Raw genomic sequence first — 20,716 nt, 5'->3', positions numbered from 1 at the left:
ATTTTCATTTCACAATTTCTCGTGAAAAATAACTATAAAATAAATAAATAATTAAAAGAAAAGTTTCTCATTAGATTTTGGGGTAAAACGTGTTTAACGGTCGTAAAAAACAATGTCACCATGTAAAAGGTCGGCTTAATTATCTTAATGTAAAATAGTATTTAATACTTTTTAGATTTGAATTTTGTGTTGAAAAATGACCCAGACAAAAATAAAATAAATAGAATCAAAAATAAAAAAGTAAAATCTAAAAGCTAAAACGAATAAAATAAAAAATATATTTATTTTTATTTAAATAAAATAAAATAATAATGAAAAATTATATAAAATAAAAAAATAATAATAAAATGTAAAAAAAAAAAAAAAAAACAATAATAATAAAAAAATAATAATAAAAGAAAAGTCAGTTGGTTGTTGTGAATGAAGGAGCCAGTGTGGAGTTTATGGGTGTGCAGTGATTGAGGGGTCGTGTGTCTCTCTCTCTCTGTGTGTGTGTGTGTGTGTGTGTGTGTGTGTGTGTGAGACGGGGTCCGCTCGCGTCCCTCAGTATCTGTACATGTGATAGGTGCTGACCCAGGACGATGGAAAGGCCCAGGCCGGGAATCTGTTCAGTAAAGCCTCCAGCGGCTCCGAGCTCCGGTCTGGACCGGAGAAGTAATGAGACGAGACGGCCAGAGAGATCAAGCCCTGGTCCGGAGGCACGTCTGAGGACTCGGGCGGCTGAAAGAGTACACACACACACACACACACGCTCAGATGATAAAGGCCTGGGCTCTCCTCCGCTTCCTCACGAGTCAGACTCACCTGGATCTCAAACCAGAAGCTCCAGGCCGGAGCGTCGAGGCCGTGAGAGTAGAAGACGAAATACTCTCCGCTCAGATCGAACCCCGGCGTCCCGTCACCGAACGACCAGCCAATCAGAGACGAGCCGGCGTGAGGACGCAGATACAGAGACATGTGACTGGGACCTGAAAGAGAACAGTGTCTGTCTCAACACTGACTGGATTCTTAAACGCTCATTTCATCTTTAATCTCAAAAACCAACAAAATCCATGTTTAGAAAGCGGCTGAAATAATAAAGTAAGTCATTCATTCATTTATTTAAATATAAATTAAAGTGCCCCTATTATGCATTTCCAATATTTTTTTTCATGCGGTGTGTGATGAACATAAAGGAACTGAAAAAATCTGAAAAGCTTGTTTAATTTATTAAATTATCAGCAGTCATTATTTTTAATAATCAGTTTATATTTACACAAATAATAAATATGACTATAATATAATTATATATATTTACTTTTATACACACACATATATACATACACATTTATATATATTCTTACATGATATAACTGACTATTATATTTAAAAAAATCATATATATATATATATATATACACATACACACACATACACACACACACATTTATCAGGTGTTTATTATTAAAAAAAATTAAAAAATAAATAATAAAAAATTATAAGAAAAGAGTAGACTGAAATACTAAAATAAGTACAAATTAAAATAATCATGTTTGTTATATATATATATATATATATATATATATATATATATATATATATATATATATATATATATATATAATAAAGTTTGCATATAACAAACTAGCAAAAAAAATGTTAATATAATTTTTCTAACTAAAATTTATATGCATATGTAAAATGTTTACACTTATTAACTTATTAGCATATCATTTTTTAATATATATATATATATATATATATATATATATATATATATATATATATATATATATATATATATATATAAATAATTATAAAACTAGTTTGTAAACATTTGTAATACAATATTTCAAACTAGGAAGTTAAAGTAATTAAAAAAATGCATTAGACATTATTACTGATTTTTATTTACAATTTTGACAAATATTAAATGAAAAAATATTTGAAACTAATGAGTTTAAGATGTGCCTTTTTTTTTTTTTTTTGAAGAATAAGGTGATCACCAGTCATGGTGAAATGACCCTGACCTCTCACCTTTGGCCTCGAAGCTCATTTTAACGGTTCCCCACTCAGTGTCGTGTCTGGATAAGAGCCGAAACTGCAGCGGAGCTTCAGGAGAGACTTCAGGAGCAGGAAGATACCAGCTCTTCCTGAAATCAGAGGAAGAAGAGCAGCTTTACTGAGAGCTGGAGGACAGCGAGAGCGTCAGGGATCTCTGTCCACTCACTTGACCAGGAACTTGACCGGCAGGAACCATGGGAAGCCGCAGTAGGGCAGCTGCTCGGAGCAGCGTGTGCGGATGCTGTCGTTGATCTGAGGGATGTGAGGCGTGATGTGCTGCATGCCGCTGTAATCCAGACTGTTGATCCATAACCCCGAGTCCGAGCGCTCCACCGTCCCGTCCAGAGCGTGCAACACGCGTGTGCTGTGCTGAAATCAGCAGCGTTCACTGGAGTTACACTCATGTAAAGTGCTCAAAAAAATATTCTGGTTTATAAACCATCCCTGTGAACACCATTCAGACAGGTATCTAGTATCTTTATATTATATTATATTATGTATGGGTATTTTATTTCATTTTTAGTTTATATATACATTTTATTATATTCTAAATTATTTGTTGTTTTGTTGTGTGTTGTGCCATTAAGCGAATTAATATTAGTATTAAAAAAAAAAATAATAATTATGTAATTTCTTTAAAAAAGATTTAGAGATAAGGAGAATTACAAAAAAAATTAATAAATAAATCATAGCATTTCATTCATATAAATCAGAAACAACAAGATTAAGTTTAAGCATTTTTTTTATTACCGTATTATAAGTCGCACTTTTTTATAGTTTGGCTGGTCCTGTGACTTATAGTCAGGTGCAACTTATTTATCAAAATTAATTTGACATGAACCACGAGAAATGAACTATCAGAAAACATTACCGTCTCCAGCCACTAGAGGGCGTTCTTTGCTGCTCAGTGCTCCTGTAGTCTACACTGAAGACATAGAGCGCCCTCTCGTGGCTGGAGACGGTAATGCTTTCTCTTGGTTCTAAATAAATAAATGCGACTTATATATATATATATATATATATATATATATATATATATATATATAAATAATCAGTAATAAAATCAGTTTTTATTTATTAAGCTTTATATTTTATAGCAAATTTAGTTTTAATTATTTTAGTGCAAAAAGTTGTCTTGTAAACTAGAAAATAAGCTTTTATATATATTTTATTCCAGTTAAAGCCCTTATTATGCCATTTTGGATGTTGCCTTTCATTTCACGTGTGATGTAGCTGTAAGTTTTGAAGCTGACAGTGCACGACTAATAAAGTTATGGTCTCAATCTGGACCTGCTCTTCCGTGTGTTAACATCAGGTGAGGAGCGCTGTGGGAGTCACTTCACTTTATATAATAATCCTGCTCTGAAGACAGATCACCTGGACGAAGATGCGCTTGGGTCGCGGGCTGGACGGGTCAGCAGAATACGGGAAGAACAGACCACAGCAGACCAGAACAAACATCAGCACAAACACTGATCCCAGACCAGCCAAGATCCGCCTCGTACTGCAGGCCAGATAGATGAAGTGCATCTGGAGAGAGAGAGAGAGAGACATAGAGAGAGAGAGAGAGAGAGAGAGAGAGAGACGTCACATGTGTCCTGATCCGGCATACAAATATCACGGCAATAAAACACCTTTAACTTGAGACACACAGAAGGAGAGAGAGAGATAATTTAATCTCTGCTTCTTTTGTTTGCAATTTGAAATTGTGAATTTGATTTTTTTTTCTTCAAATTTTTTAATTACTGAATTATATATTTTTTTATAATAACTGAATTTTTAAATGAGATTTTTTTAAATCCGATTTTAGATTTTTTGAAAATTCGAATTAGATTTTTTTAATTTGATTTTTTTAATCTGAGTTTTTTAATTAAAATGTTTGAATTTGGATTACTGAATTTTTTTAGTACTGAATTTTTAAATTAGAGTTTTTTTAAATATGATTTTTGAATATGAAATTGAAATTTAGAAATTCTGAATTAGATTTTTTAAATTAGAATTTTCGAATGAGTTTTTAATTTACCGAATTAAAATTTTTCAATAATAACTGAATTTTTTAATTCGATTTTATAAATCAGATTTTTGAATCTGAAATTTAATTTTTGAAATTTTTAATTAGATTTTTTTTAATTAGAATTTTTGAATATGAGTTGTTTAAATTACATTTTTGAATCTGAATTACTGAATTTGAATTTCTTAATATTAACTGAATTTTTCAATTAGATTTTCCCTAATCAATTTTTTTCAAAATCTAAAATATAATTTTTTTATTAGATTTTTTTAATTATAATTTTTTTAATCTGAAATAGAATTTTAGAAATTTGCATTAGAATTTTTCTTTTTACATTTGTGAATTATAATTGTTGAATTTACTATGTTACTGTTAGTCTGTATGACTCACAAAATATGAGGACAGAATGACGGTTGCCAGGGTAACGAGTGATGCCAGGACGACGTCGGGGGGGATCTCGGTTCCGCTGCGGCCCAGGATGGGTGTGAAGATCTCGAACACCACCCAGATGAGGAACATGATGTGGACGTAGGGCACGGCGAGACCCGTCAGGTACAGGACGGAGTACTGCAGAGACGCTCCTGAAGCGACACACACACACACACACACACACACACACTCAATCCGGCTGAACCACTGAGACGGGACGATCTGCGGTGTAATGCTGCACGTGTCTGACCTCTGGCTCTGAAGTGTTTGGTGAGCAGCAGTTTGCTGGCCAGAGGGAAGACGACCATCATCATGGGCACGTACGCCGAACACAAGCCGCGCTGAGTGAGGAAGAGCAGCGCACAACACCACAACAGCAGACTGACGTCAAAGAAGCGCTCGGACAGATCCACGCTGCTCACACCCTGACGGACACAGACACTTTCATTAATGACCACACACACAGATACCATCTTCACATGTACAGAGAGATCATCAGACGTTTGAGCGATCATTTTCTGATCTAGTGCTGGTTCAGCACACACACACACACTCACACACACACGCACACACACACACACACACAGATACCATCTTCACATGTACAGAGAGATCATCAGACGTTTGAGCGATCATTTCCTGATCTAGTGATGGTTCAGCACACACACACACACACTCACACTCACACACACACACACACACACACACACACACACACACACACACACACACACACAGTGAGGGAGGAGCAACAGATGAACGTCAGCAGAGAATCAACTAGATCAGATATCTCTGTTCAGCTGAATAAGATAAAAAATATACAAAAATCCAAAAATAAAATAATTAAAATAAAAATAAAAATAATTTAAATAATGCTTAGTCAGCAATAAAATAAATAAAATGTAGTATATTTAATTTTTATTAAAATAATGCTTCTATTTGGTGTCTAAATAAATAAAATAAATAAACACATTGTTTATTTAAATTGTATTTAAACTATGCTATGATTTGATGCTAAAATACATATTTAAAATTAAAATAATGCTAAGATTTGGTGTTACATTTTTTTTTTTATTTAAAAATGTAAAGATTCTGTTTGTTTGTTTAACTAGTGATAGTTTTGTTTGTTTGTATTTTAATGACAAGATGTTGTTTTTAGCCAAATAAAATAAAAAATAAACAAATCTGAAGTTTATCGGATTAAAAAAAAATCTCACTTAACTTAAAAATACAAATAATAATAATAATAATAATAATAATAATAATACTGAGTTTATTGGATTCCATGTATATGACTCAAACACACTAGAGGAGCAAAAAAACACATTCTCAAACTAGTATAAGTAAAAATGTGTTTAAAAAAATGACAAAGATCATTCAAAATTGTTACAAATTAACTTTAAAATGTACAAATGTTGCATGTAATCTCTTAATTGATAAGAACGGCAAATACGTGACGTGTTTGTTAACTCTGTGTCTGAATCTGGACTTTAGAAGATGTTGAGTTACAGTCATTACAGCGCTTTCATAAGAAGATGAGCAGAGAATCAGAGCTCGGTAGAGCTGCACAAATAAAACCCTCGAACACAGACAGAAGACTTTTATTACATTATATTTTAGATAAATGCTGTTCTTCTGAGCTTTCTGTTCATCAGAGAACCCTTAAAACTAAAACGAATCACAGTTTCCACACAAATATTCAGCATCACATCCGTTTTCAACATTGATAATAATCAGAAATGTTTCTTGAGCAGTAAATCATCATATTTTCATGATTTCTAAAGATCATGTGACACTGAAGACTGGAGGAATGATGCTGAAAATACAGCGGAGCATCACAGAAATAAATTACACTTTAAAACAGATTCACACAGAACACAGTTGATTTAAACTGTAAAAATATTTTACAATTTTACTGTACTTTTAATCAAATAAATGCAGCCTTCCTGAGCAGAAGAGACTTCTTAAAAAATAATAAATAAAATAAAAATTCTACCAGCTCCAACCTTTTGAACAGTGATAATAATAAACCAGTTATGAGAAATTCATCAAACAACACTAATATTGTGTGACCTGAATATATTCTAATAACTAATCTTGAAATTAAAGTCTAACTATACAAGTTCAAGTAAGAAAAAAGCTTAAATGTGATAGTAAAAACCTTTAAAAGAAATGACGAAGAGTTCCGGCATCTCAAACACACACTTCTTCTACATTCATGAAGACCGTGTCATGTTACAGAGACGTAGCTGTGAACTCTGGGACTTTAAGGTCTGAGTTATTAGTCATTAGTCACTAACGACCCTCGCGTGACCGTAATGAGGTCAAACACAAACCCTTGAGAAAGCTCTGGTTTCATGTGACTTCAGGCTCAAGAGCGGGACATTCAGTAACTAGTCCTTACAAACACAACCTACAAACATTACAATTTAGAAATCAATCATTTAAATAAACTAATGAAAATATGCATTTTGCATTACATTTTATTTTTTTATAAATTAAAAAAATTATAATAATAGTAAATAATTTTTATAAATTTTTTTACAATATTTTTTATTTAATTAATAATGTTTTGGAATGAAGGAATGAATAAATAAAAAATATTATTATTATTATTACTACAGTGTGCTCAAGTTTACTTCAAACAGGAAACAAGGGACTAGTCACTGGATTGATGAGCTTCATTGGTTTAACTGAACAGATTCATAATTTAAGTGAGCATGTCAGTTTTCAGTGATAATATGAATGTAATTTATGCATGTAATTAAATAAAATATTTTTAAATGTATTTTAAATAATGCAACTGATTTGGAATTAATACATTTTTTATATTATTATTTAAATAAAGCTAGTTATGTTTTTATTATGTTGTGTTATGATGTTAAAATAATATATATATATATATATATATATATATATTAAATGTATAATAAAAATATTACTACTAATAATAATTTTAATTAATATAAATTTAGAATTATTATAATTATTACTACTAGTATTATATTTTATAAGTATTATTAATTTATACAATTATTCATGTATTATTAATCATAATACTGATAATATGTTTTATTATTATTATAAAAAATGTATTATGTAAAATAAACAGTAATTAATTATAAATGCAATATAATAATAATAATAATACTAATAACAATATTTAACTGGTTAATAATTTAAATATTGAACAGATACTTAATATTAACCAGCATATCAATTACCTGTGATCTATTAAAAATGTATTTAAAATGTACACAAAAAAAAAAAAAAAAAAAAAAAATTATATATATATATATATATATATATATATATATATATATATATATATATATATATATATAAATAAATAATAGATTTTATTTTATTTGTTATATCATTATTATTTCATAATATTTGTATTTTATTTACTTAATTGATGGTATAAATGTGGAGTATATTAATAAATACATTTGACATTATTTTTTATATAAAATATTATTGTATTAAATAAATAATATTTTATAGTTGTTAAATACATTTTGTATTAATGTTATTATTTAAATAATGAACATATTTCATTTATATGAACATATTCATCATTTTTATTTAAATAATGAACAGACTCATATCAGTTAATCAGTGACAACATAATGAAAAATGTATTTTATGAACACACAAATAAATCACTTGATGTAGCCGTTCCAGTGTGTTTCTGCGGTGAGTGAATGTGAGCAGTGTTTTGTCCCAGGACTCACCCCGTAGTACAGGTTCTTGGCCAGCGTGTGGATCAGCAGGATCTTCCCGACGGCGACGGATCCGTACAGACACACAGCGGCGTAGAAGTGTGTGTACCAGAACATGGAGCGTCCCGCGAGCGTCACGAGCAGAGCCACGATCTGAACCGTCAGCAGAGCCACGAACCAGCTCAACACAGCCACACACGCCGCACACGCCAGATCACGCGTGTAGCGGCCGCCTGCCGCGGGACACACACCAGCACACGCCTCAGAACACGCAAGAGCAGCCACAAACATGCACTAGACTCTACAATCAATCAATCAATCAGAACATGAAGCTGTGGACTTCAGTTACTCCGGTTTATATTGTTCATTACTCACATTACAAGAGATGATTCCTGTTTGTTCCTGTAGCGTTTGACACAGAATTGGCTTTAACTAAACAAACTCATACAATCAGCCAGCACATCAGATATTATCACATATGAGTTATTACAAACTAATCTGAATACACTTTAAAATTCAAATAAAATAATAAATGTATAAAATGTATTTTTCATTTAAATAATGCTCTATATAATTAAAATAATTCTAATAAATAATTATGAATTCAAATAAATCTAAAAACAAATAAAATTTAATTATTTAAAAATCATTTAAATGCATTCATTTATTTATTTTATTTAAATAATGTTATGATTATGCATTGCATGAATAAATAAATATTTTACTACTTATTTAAATAATGCTGTGATTTGCCATATAAACAAATGAATTCATTTTATTTAAATTATGCTGTGCTTCTGTGCTGTGGTGTTAAAATAGATAAGTAAATAAATAATAATCTTTCCATATATATAATGCTTTGATTTGATGTAAAAAAAAATAGATAAATAATTTATTTATTTTTTTTAATAATGCAATGATTTGGCATTAAATTAAATGAATAAATAAATACATTTATTTACATATAATTTGTTTTAATAATTATGAGTTGGTGTTAAAAAAAAAACTTACATCCAATTAATTTTTTTAACAACATATCAGTAGAAAAGGAGAAATTAAAATAATCATAAGACTAAGAATTTAATAAATTAACATTTAAATAATCTACAATACTTCATATTTTCCATATGTGCTTCAAAAAAAAAAAAAAATGAAATGTCTGAATAAAAGCATTCAGTGACATTAAATATAAATATTAACAGTTTTAACAGACTGATATATCCTCATGTTCACCAGCACTTACCTGCACTGCTAGATAACCTGCACTTCCTGCCCAGGTAGATCACCGTGGCAACAGCAGCCAGGTAGTTGATGATGGTACCAACACGTGCAGGGTACGCAACCACGGTAACGCCCAACAGATCAAAGAACACCATGTTACCATGACGATAGGCTGATGAGTCGGCCAGCTCATCTGACATCACCAGGTGTTTGAGCACAGACAGGATGTTGTCACCTGCAGACGGACACACGTCAGATACACAATCTACATACTGTATATATATATATATATATATATCTGTACTGTGAGTGTATTATATTTGTGAAATATATTGTTAGTTTTGTATATGATTATTTTACTATCATTAGAAGTATTGTTTTACTTCTTCTATTAGTTTGCCAAGAAAATAGCCTTTGCTGCTGATATTTCAAAATAAATATATTTATTTTAACACCAAATTATAGCATTACTTAAACATATTTATTTATTTAAACACTAAATCATATAATTATGTAATTAAATTATATATATTTTTTAAAAGCCACGTCATAGCATTATTTTAATTTAAAAAATAAAAATAATATTATATATATATATATATATATATATATATATATATATATTAGGGGTGTAACGATACGCGTATTCGTATTGAACCGTTCGGTACGACGCTTTCGGTTCGGTACGCGGTACGCATTATGTATACCGAACGGTTCGTTGGAGTATTTAATTATATTTGAAAAAAAAAAAAAAAGAGAGAGAGAGAAATATAATGATATTCGTTCAACAAGGTAGCCCAATAACCCAAACAACGTAACAGGCAACGCCCCTGACACTCCCGAAGAAGAAAAAAACACCATCTTATATGTTTATGTTAGGCTACTCAGCAGGCGCTCGCTCACTCAGTACGCGCTGAAGGCTCGTTGCAAAATAGCCAATGCGTTTAACAGACTAGAAATGAGAAGATCCCCCAATAACCAACAGGTCTGGTGTTTGGGTGCACTTTGGATTCCCTTTAAGCTATAATGGTGATGGCAAGAGAGTGGTGGATAAAAAAACAACGGTATGTCGCATCTGCAACATGACAGGGTACACCAGCGGGATTACAAAAAAAAAAAAAAAAAAACCAGCGGGAATATCTGGGATATATGCGTCAGTACTATCTGGGAAAAGACGAAAAAAAGGAGAAACATGCACGCAGCAAACTATCCCTGCAGCATTTAGACACTATAGCTTACAGGGAATCCAACCCAAACACCAGACCTGTTGGTTATTTTAGGATCTTATATTTCTGGTCTGTTAAATGCATTAGACATTTTGCAACGAGCCTTCAGCGCGTGCTGAGTGAGCGAGCGCCTTAGGGGCCGTTCACATATTGCTCCTAAAAACGCATGGAAAACGCTAAGCGCGTCTTTCTCCTCCTTTCCAAAGCGCTCGGGCAGAAGCGCTCATGAGGCGTCTGTCTTTGCTAAGCAACAATGACGTGCTCTCTCCATGAGACGCGGAAATTTCAGCGAAGGATAAATGGATTTGCAGCTCTAAAAATCGCTTGCAGTAGCTCTGCTACTGAATTTATTTCAAAATTGCAATCCATATACAACTATGATCAGCTGATCCTTCATCTTGGCTGAGCTCTCAACGTTGTTACGGGAAAGGATGAAGCTGATTGGTTGGTTCTTGTCACATGACCCGCGGTGCGCTTGCGGCATTCTGAAAAGTTGAGATGTTTTTACATTTTGCTGTATCTAAAACGTATCGAACCGAACCGAACCGAACCGTGACATCAGTGTATCGTATCGAACCGAACCGTGAATTTTGTGAACCGTTACACCCCTAATATATACACACACACACACACACACATATATATATAATTTTTATATTCTATATATATTCTTATTATATATATTTTTTAAAAGCCACGTCATAGCATTATTTTAATTTAAAAAATAAAAATAATATTATATATATATATATATACACACACACACACACACACACACATATATATATATAATTTATATTCTATATATATTCTTATTATATATATTTTTTAAAAGCCACGTCATAGCATTATTTTAATTTAAAAAATAAAAATAATATTATATATATATATATATACACACACACACACACACACACACACACACACATATATATAATTTTTATATTCTATATATATTCTTATTCTATATATTTTTAATGGTTATATTATGTATTGTTGTATTATTTCTCAAGCACATTAAACATCAGCAGAGCGTGCATCTGTCCTGGTGACAGGTTTAGGTGAAACACAGCTGTTATTGTTCTACAGCCGAGGGATTAAACTTTAAACCTGTACAGTGTGTTCAGTCTAACAGAGCACAACTTGAATGTGTTTCCCTCAGGATATCAGCAAACACTCGTATACTGAGCCACTGATGCACATCCATCCATCAGAGCAGCCCTGAACTATCAGACAGAATTCATACCGTTTATTATGATGCACAACGGCTGAATACTGCATTAATGCAACACACTGCGTATGGTTACTGTTCAAAAACTGCCTGCGGCTGGGCTAATGCATTACTCATTTTTATAGTAATAATAAAATATTTTGTAAATAATGATAATTAATAACAATATTAATTGTAATAATAATAATATGATACTATTTTAGAATTAATTTAGAATTACTAGTATTATAGTTTATTAGTATTATTATTAATATATATATACACACTATTATTAATGTACTATTAATCATAATAATGATATAAATAATAATAATTATTATAAAATTATATTATGTAAAATAAACAGTAATTAATAATAAAATCAATATAATAATAATAATAATAATTCAATAAAATAATAATTATAACAAGTATATTATATTAGCATTAAATACATTTTATTATTTTTATTTATAATAAAATTTGCTACTTATACTATTAATAATTTTAATATAGTAATATAATTTTGAATTATTATTACTACCAGTATTACATTTTATTACTATTATATGTATAATATTATTAATGTATTATTAATCATAATAGTGATATACATAATAATAATTATTATTATTATAAAATTACATATATATATATATATATATATATATATATATATATATATATATATATATAAACACACACTATTGTTAATGTACTATTAATCATAATAATGATATAAATAATAATGATTATTATAAAATTATATTATGTAAAATAAACAGTAATTATAAATTCAATAAAATAATAATAATAATTCAATAAAATAATAATGATAAGTATCTTTTATTAGCTTTAATAGCATGTATTATTTTTATTACTACAACTACTACTACTAATAATAATTTTAATATAATGATATAATTTAAGAAAATACATTCTTAAATGATTATTATATATTCATACAAACATTATTAAAAATAAACAATAATTATTGAATTGGTTAATAATAAATAGTCAATAGTAGTAATAAATAATCATACTAATAATGCACACTGGTGTTTTAGTCTGTTAGTCTGATTCAGTTGAAGTGACTTCAGCAGCACAGAAATAAAGTTCACGATCTTGTGAAAGTAAATTATCTAACAAAGATGATCTTAAGCAGCGAGACGCCAGAAGAACACAGACAGATGAAATATTCCAGTTATTCCCAAAGATATGAGATTTAGAGTTAAAGAAATCAGTCTGTTTGGGTTTGATCCGTCTGAATGCTGCTGCTCTGCTCAAACTCACAGGAGTGTGAGACACACACACACACACACACACAGATACAGTGATCTGTGTGTGTGTGTCTCTGATCTTCTCTCGCTCAGCATCCAAAGCAGCTTTAACAGAGCAGCCGCTGAGATCTTCTCTCATGTTTTCTTCCAGGTATTTCAGGAATCTCACCTGCTCTCTGGATGGAGTCGGTGTGGATCCGCTCCGGAGTGTCGTATTTAGTGTGATAGATGAAACCGTTCTCTATAAACGCCAGATCAATCCCTGCACAACACCCAGAGGACAAACACTTCACACACAATCACACAGATGATTCAGAAGACAGCGATTATTCAGAAACATCATCGAAATCAGATGATTGCATTATACAGCAATTGTAACCTGATTTGATTTAAAAGCATCACCAGTAGAGATGAATCAGTGAAGCTCGTACCGGGAATTTTGCCGAAGTCCCTGTAGATGCGGAAGTCTGTGTCTGAGGGAATGACGCCGCTCTGGAAAACCTCCTGACCGACCACTGATGCGAACGGATGGACAGCGGCTCGGACGTACGCCTGGACCAGCCACGGGTTCTCCGGCCCTGAGACACAATCATTCAGTCACGCTCACATCTAGACGCTTCGCAGAATGTTCCTGCTGCTCTTTTCCACACCATGAAATCAATGTTAACAGAAACGGATAAACACACACAGCTTTTTGAGCTCCCACATTAGAGAAGATATTTCCATATTATATATTTCCAGTTCATTGGCTGCAACAACAACGTTCTGTTTCAAAACATTCACAGAAATGAGGAGCGTCCATAGATTCAAATAAGCATCTCAAATAATTCTATTTAAAGTTTCATGCAAATTTCTTTCCAATGACTTTTCCAGCCGTTCCTGATTTACTGGATAAGGATAAAAGATTAGAATTAAAATATATATATATATATATATATATATATATATATATATATATATATATATATATATATATATATATATATATATATATATATATATACTGTATTTTTGTCTTTGAATAATCCTTGCATTAAAAATGAGATTTCTAGCCATGCAATAAATAAATTTTTATTTTATTTATATATATATATATATATATATATTTTTATTTTTTCTTTTTTTTTTTTTTTTTTTTTTTACAAAAAAATACTTCAGAGCTTGCCATAACTAGAAAACATTATATTCATTATAAAAAAAAAAAAAAAAATATTTATTGCATGGCTAGAAATCTCATTTTTAATGCAAGGATTATTCAAGGACAAAAATACAGTTGCTGAGGTGATGAACTTTAGATGACTTGTAATCACTTAAGTTATTTTGAGGCTTAAATCTGATTAATATGGTTTGAAATAGTGGTTGAGAACCGCTGGTGTGTGAGTGAATGATGACAGGAGACGGTAAACAAACCCTTTCATTCTGGGAGAGTTCTGCCTAGCAACAGTGAACATGAGGTATGGATGTGCCGCAGGTGTTGAGCTCTGACACACACACACACACACACACACACACACACAGTGCAGTGAATGTTTACCTGTCTGAAACACCACCTCTTTCCCGCCCACTCCTGCCGCCTCCAGGTTCACAAACGCTCGCACCTGCTGAGCCCAGGGATGCTGGGTAATGAAGCCGTGACTGGCCTGAGAGAGACAAACACAATCAGAGATGTTTATATGCGTCTGTGTGTGACACTGAACCAGGGAGAGTACTGTTATCTAAAACTATAAAGAAAGAATTTTCATTACTTTAAATAAAACATGAACTAAAATAAAATATTTACCTGATTTACTAAAATAACTAAAACGAGGATAAAATTAATAAAGTGTAATATAGAAATTTTTAAATAATAATAATAAATTGTGCAAAAAAAAACAAACTTTTAACTAAAATAAAAATATAAATGTAAAAGAAGTAAATTATACAATTTGAATAAAAACTATAACAATATTTAGACTGTTGAAGATGCAAACGGCAGTCTGACCCTCACTGAGGTCAGAGGTCAGAGGTCAGCTGTTGCTGTGACCTCTCACCTGCAGGATGTTCTCCTCGGCTCCGTTAAACAGGAAGATTATTCCATGTTTGAGCGGCGAGGAGAGATACGCCAAAGAATGTAACACCTCCAACATCACAGAGCAGCTGACGGCGTCATCACTGGCTCCTGAAAACACACACACACACACTCACACACACACACACACACACACACACACACACACACAGACACAGACACAGACACAGACACACACACACACACAGACACACAGACACACACACACACACACAGACACAGACACAGACACAGACACACACACACACAGACACACACACAGACACACACACACACACACACACACACACACACAGACACACACACACACACACACACACACACACACAGACACACAGACAGACACACACACACACACACACACACACACACACACACACACACACACACACACACAGACACACACACACACACACACACACACACACACACACACAGACACACGCGCGCGCACACACACACACACACACAGACAGACACGCACACGCACGCACACACACACACGCACAAACACAGACACATACACACACAGACACGCACACACACACACACACACACACACAGAAGCGCACACACACATAGACGCACACACACATAGACGCACACACACACAGACGCGCACACAAACAGACGCGCACACAAACAGACGCGCACACACACAGACGCGCACACACACACACACACACACACACACAGACAGACACACATACATAGACACATACACACACACACACACGGACACAGAGAGAGACACAGATAGACACACACACACACACACAGAGACACACACACACAGAGAGAGACACACACATACATACATACGCACACACAAAGACACACACACACACACACACAAGGACACACACACAGAGAGACACATCTTTAGTTATTACTTACACACACATGTTAGGCATGCACACAAATCTCGAAACTAAATGAAACGTATAAATATATAAAACCATAGATATGCAAGATACATAAAGAGCATATAAACAATGCATCTGTGTATGTAAAACACTGCACAATTAATCCTGGAACAACTTTCCCATCAGTCAAACACAGCCCTAACTCAAACACAAATCATGAACGCTCAATAAAATGAGTCCAAGCGTGACAGAGCTCCAGCCCCGCTGTCAGACGCTCTGTTAAACACTCATGTGACTTCATCATCATCTTCATCATCATCATCAGCAGAGACTCTCATGAGAACACTACAGTCATGAATCAGGGAGGTTTGCTGCGGCTGAAAGCAGGAATAAAGTTCAAGGCAAACTGATCCCAGGCCATGTCAGCATGCAAATACACACACACACACACACACACACACACGCCATCTGTGTTCACTTTCACTTCCTAGATTTCTAAGGATCAGGAATTCAGGACAAAGGTGACAGCGGAATGAACAGCACTGATATATCACATAAATAATGCAAATAATGCAATGTGCCTCTCCATATACAACACACATCAGACACAAACACTGTGAAAAACGAGAAAGACATGAGACACGAGTCGAAGAACACCGACACCGAACACAATGAAACCGTAAACTGCTCGATCTGATCACTGTCACTGCCAACAACAGCAGACACCACACATAAACAGAGACGGAGGACGCCGGGGAAGAAATATGGATTTCCACACAAGACATTCTCAAATCATGACATCATGTCAAGACGTATTTCCAAAAAGATGGAGTCCAGGAACAGTCTGTTCTAGAAGCCCAGACACACATGAGATCTCGGTAATATCTCAGTTACTTCTCCAAGACAGAATTGAGATTAAACAGAACAAACAGATCCCAGTAATCTCATGTGTTTCAACAACGTCTCAAACTGTGCTCAGCTCAATAAGAACTCAAACCTTTCTCATCAAACGATCTCAGCTGCTCCACGTTCATTTTAGAGCTCTTAATCGACAACCAGAGACCTACCGAAGGACTCAGTCCTGAGACAAAGGTAAATACCTAATGTGATTCTCAGTTATGTCTCGTTTAAGTCTCATAAGAGCAACTTCTGAGCAATCACATTTCACGGAGTTAATTCTCTGACTTGATGAAGCTTCAGCGCGTGTTTTTTAGGAGAAACAACTAAGAGAAAGTTAAATCCTCTCATTTAAGACTCATAAGTTATAAAAGAGCAACATCCGAGCAAAAGCATCTTATTTAGTCAACTTTCAGCTTTTGTGACACTGCTTTTCGGTGCAGGTTTTTATAAGAAATATCTGAGACAAAGGGAAATACCTAATGTGTTTCTCAATTATGTCTCGTTTAAGTCTCATACGAGCAACTTCTGAGCAATAACATTTTATCGAGTCAACTCTTTGACTGAAGCTTTATTGTTTTCAATTCACAGAAACATCTGAGAAAAAGTTAAATCCTTTGAAATACTTGTTAAGTCTCATTTAAGACTCATAATTTATAAAAGAGAAACATACGAGCAAAAGCATCTTATTTAGTCAACTTTCTGCTTTTGTGGCACTGCTTTTCGATGCAGGTTTTTATTAGAAATATCTGAGACAATAGTAAATAACTAATGTGTTTCTCAATTATGTCTCCTTTAAGTCTCATACGAGCAACTTCTGAGCAATAACATTTTATGGAGTTAATTCTCTGACTTGATGAAGCTTCAGCGCACATTTTTAGGAGAAACATCTGAGACAATGTTAAATCCTTTGTGATTCTCGTTCAAGTCTCATTTAAGACTCATGTTATAAAAGAACAACTTTTGAGCAAAAACATCTTTAGTCAACTCTTTCCTTAGGTCCGTCACACTGCTTTTCAAAGGCAAATACTTAATGTGATTCTCAATTAAGTCTCGTTTAAGTCTCATAAGAGCAACTTCTGAGCAATAACATTTTATTGAGTCAACTCTTCATTCAACTTCATTGTTTAAACAGAAACATCTGAAACAAAGTTAAATCCTTTGTGGCTCTCATTTAAGTCTCATTTCAGACTCACGTTGTAAAAAGAGCAAAAACTATTTAGTGAATTAACCCTTTCCACTAATGAAGCTTCATGATTGTCAGTTGTTTTTAGGAGAAACATCATAGTCAAAGGTGAATGTGGTTCTCAGTGACGTCTCATTTAGGTCTCACAAATTATGAAAGAGCAACTTCTGAGCAAGAAGATTTTATTAAGTTAACTCTTTCCCTTAATGAGCTTAATTATTTTCAGTGCAGTTTTTTTAAGTAAATGTGGTTCCCAATTATGTCTCATTTAAGTCTCTTAAGTTATGAAAGAGTGACTTTATTATCCTTCACTTAATGAAGCTTCATCATTTTTACTGAAAGAAACTTTAGCAGAAACTTGATGAATAAGACGTGAAATTGGAACATAAAGATGACACCGTATCAAAGTTGAAACTTAAATGAGACAGAAACATCTATGAGACAAAGTCATCCTGAGCTATGAAACAACAAACGTTCTCGGTTCATTTGTGAAGCGTTGATTAAACGTTGTAAATACGTACCCACACTGTTTGCCACCGAGTCAAAGTGGCAGTTTGCGAGCATGAAGTGCTGCGCCGTGGTTTTCGGCTCTAGTTTGACCACGATGTTGGTCACACGGTCGTAATAGCTGGTGAAGCCGCCCAGGAAGTCAATGCTGAAGGATCCAGTGGGGCGCTGGACGTCCACAGTGATGGAGTGAGGACCGGTCTGACTCCCGATCCGGATCTGCTCGATCTGATCCAGCAGGTAGTTCACCGTCATGATCTCGTTCTCTGGACTTCCAACGGTCCGCGGGCCGACGCTGGTGATCCGCTCCAAATGCTTCCTGATACACACACACACACACACACACACACACATCCCAACAGAACACAACTTTACAGCTATTCTATTCTGTTACTGTTTATTTATTTATATATCTATAGATTATGAGTTTTGTTCTCAATGAGATTCATTATTTAATTGCAGCGAAGTTGTTAAATCTAGTTCCTGTGTATAATGACAATAAAGATTGTATTCTATTCAAACTCTACGAATGAAATTCTCACAATAAAATCATGAACTTTAATTTAATAACAACATCATGAGCAGAGATCTTTGCAGTATATGCAAAAATGATATTGAAAAAAATATATATATATATATATGTGTGTGTTGTGTGTGTGTGTGATTTCCTTATAATATAATGATTTTTAATTATCACTATTTTTGTTTATTTTATTCTTTATGTTTTTTTATTCTATATCAAATCCAAACAGACGTTTTAATCCCCATATTATTAAATTGAAAAACGTATATAATAACTTGATTAGTATTTTTTATAAGTGTAGTCAATATTATTGGTTGGAAGATAAACATATATCGATAATCAAAAGTCACTTTTAAAATTTTTTGTCTTGTTTTAAACACACAACTCAAGTTGTATTATTAAGTTCATGCTTAAAACCTTTTTTTTTGTAGTTTACTTACAGGATCTTTAACCTTCATGTTATTTGCATGTAACCTTTTTTTGTTTGCTGTATGACAAAAAATAATTCACTGAAATTAACCCCTTAAATGATTTTGAATGTTATCTAAACCACATCAACGCTTTAAAGTTAATAGACATCTCTCATAAATCCTAAAGCCATTGTATCAAAGTAATCAAAGTTACTGTTGTCATAGTAATACTGAGATACATTGTATCTGTTAACTGTCTTCAAAAAACAATAGCAACCACAGTCGAGTGAATGTAAACAAAGTATCCTATTCGTTACACAATCAAAATGAATTATTTTATAATATATACTATGAGTTTATCACATCATACACAATCGTGATTCATTATGAAAACACTACAGTGCTTTATACCATGGCATTATGCTCGTTTTACCATGGTATTACTGTAGTAAACAGGTAAGTAGCCTGGTATTATCGCATGTAAAGTGTACCTGGCCCGGATCGCGTTGAAGAGTCCCGGGCTGCTGATGACGAGCTGTCGCAGAGAGAGCAGAACCAGGAGCCACAGCAGACACACGAACCCGAGCAGCAGCAGCACAGCGGAACTCTCGCCCAGCAGCCCAGCGCTCACTTCCGGCTTGTGTTTGCGCTTCGGGAGCCCGTTCAGCGCGGCTGCTTCATCGCTACAGCCCGGCTGCTTCTGCTGCTTCTGTTGGGCTCTGATTCTGCGGACCGTTGATTCTGTTTCCATCTTTACTACCGCTGCTCCTGCTGCCTGCTCTCAGCGTGAACGGAAGCGGCAGAGGGACAAACTTCCTCAGACACGATGGGAGGGCCCATAGTCCCAAACCACGCCCACATGCGCAGAGCCCCGCCCTTACTCCCTATTAGCGTATTACCGCCACCTACTGAGTAGTTTCACACCATACACCATTATTAAAATAATAAATCATCCATGTATTTGATCTTGTATTATAAATTAACTGATTAATAATAACTTTTTATATTTTATGAAACTGCAGTACTATTCTAAATATTACTGTTTTGTTTTTAACTTATATTTCTATACAAATATATAAATATATATACACAAACATTATTTTATATTCTATCA

General features: G+C 33.4%; 1 protein-coding gene across 1 annotated transcript; it reads right to left on the bottom strand.

Moving 5' to 3' along the window:
• Window positions 1–379: 379 nt before the first annotated feature.
• ermp1 (endoplasmic reticulum metallopeptidase 1) lies at window positions 380–20,431 on the bottom strand. Its single transcript, XM_026235346.1, has 15 exons — window positions 20,094–20,431; window positions 18,684–18,988; window positions 15,176–15,303; window positions 14,680–14,785; window positions 13,577–13,723; window positions 13,315–13,407; window positions 9,452–9,664; window positions 8,221–8,441; window positions 4,734–4,908; window positions 4,445–4,635; window positions 3,421–3,573; window positions 2,210–2,412; window positions 2,017–2,132; window positions 805–968; window positions 380–720 (listed from the first exon to the last, which is right to left on the bottom strand). Exons 1-15 carry the CDS (start codon window positions 20,351–20,353, stop codon window positions 544–546), a joined length of 2,652 nt encoding a protein of 883 aa, XP_026091131.1. The 5' UTR covers window positions 20,354–20,431; the 3' UTR covers window positions 380–543.
• Between the last annotated feature and the right edge of the window lie 285 nt (window positions 20,432–20,716).

Source organism: Carassius auratus, chromosome 46 (genome assembly GCF_003368295.1).
Source record: "Carassius auratus strain Wakin chromosome 46, ASM336829v1, whole genome shotgun sequence".
Classification (NCBI taxonomy): Eukaryota; Metazoa; Chordata; class Actinopteri; order Cypriniformes; family Cyprinidae; genus Carassius; species Carassius auratus.
Note: the sequence above shows the minus strand (reverse complement) of the source record. Positions and strands in the feature narration are given on the sequence as shown.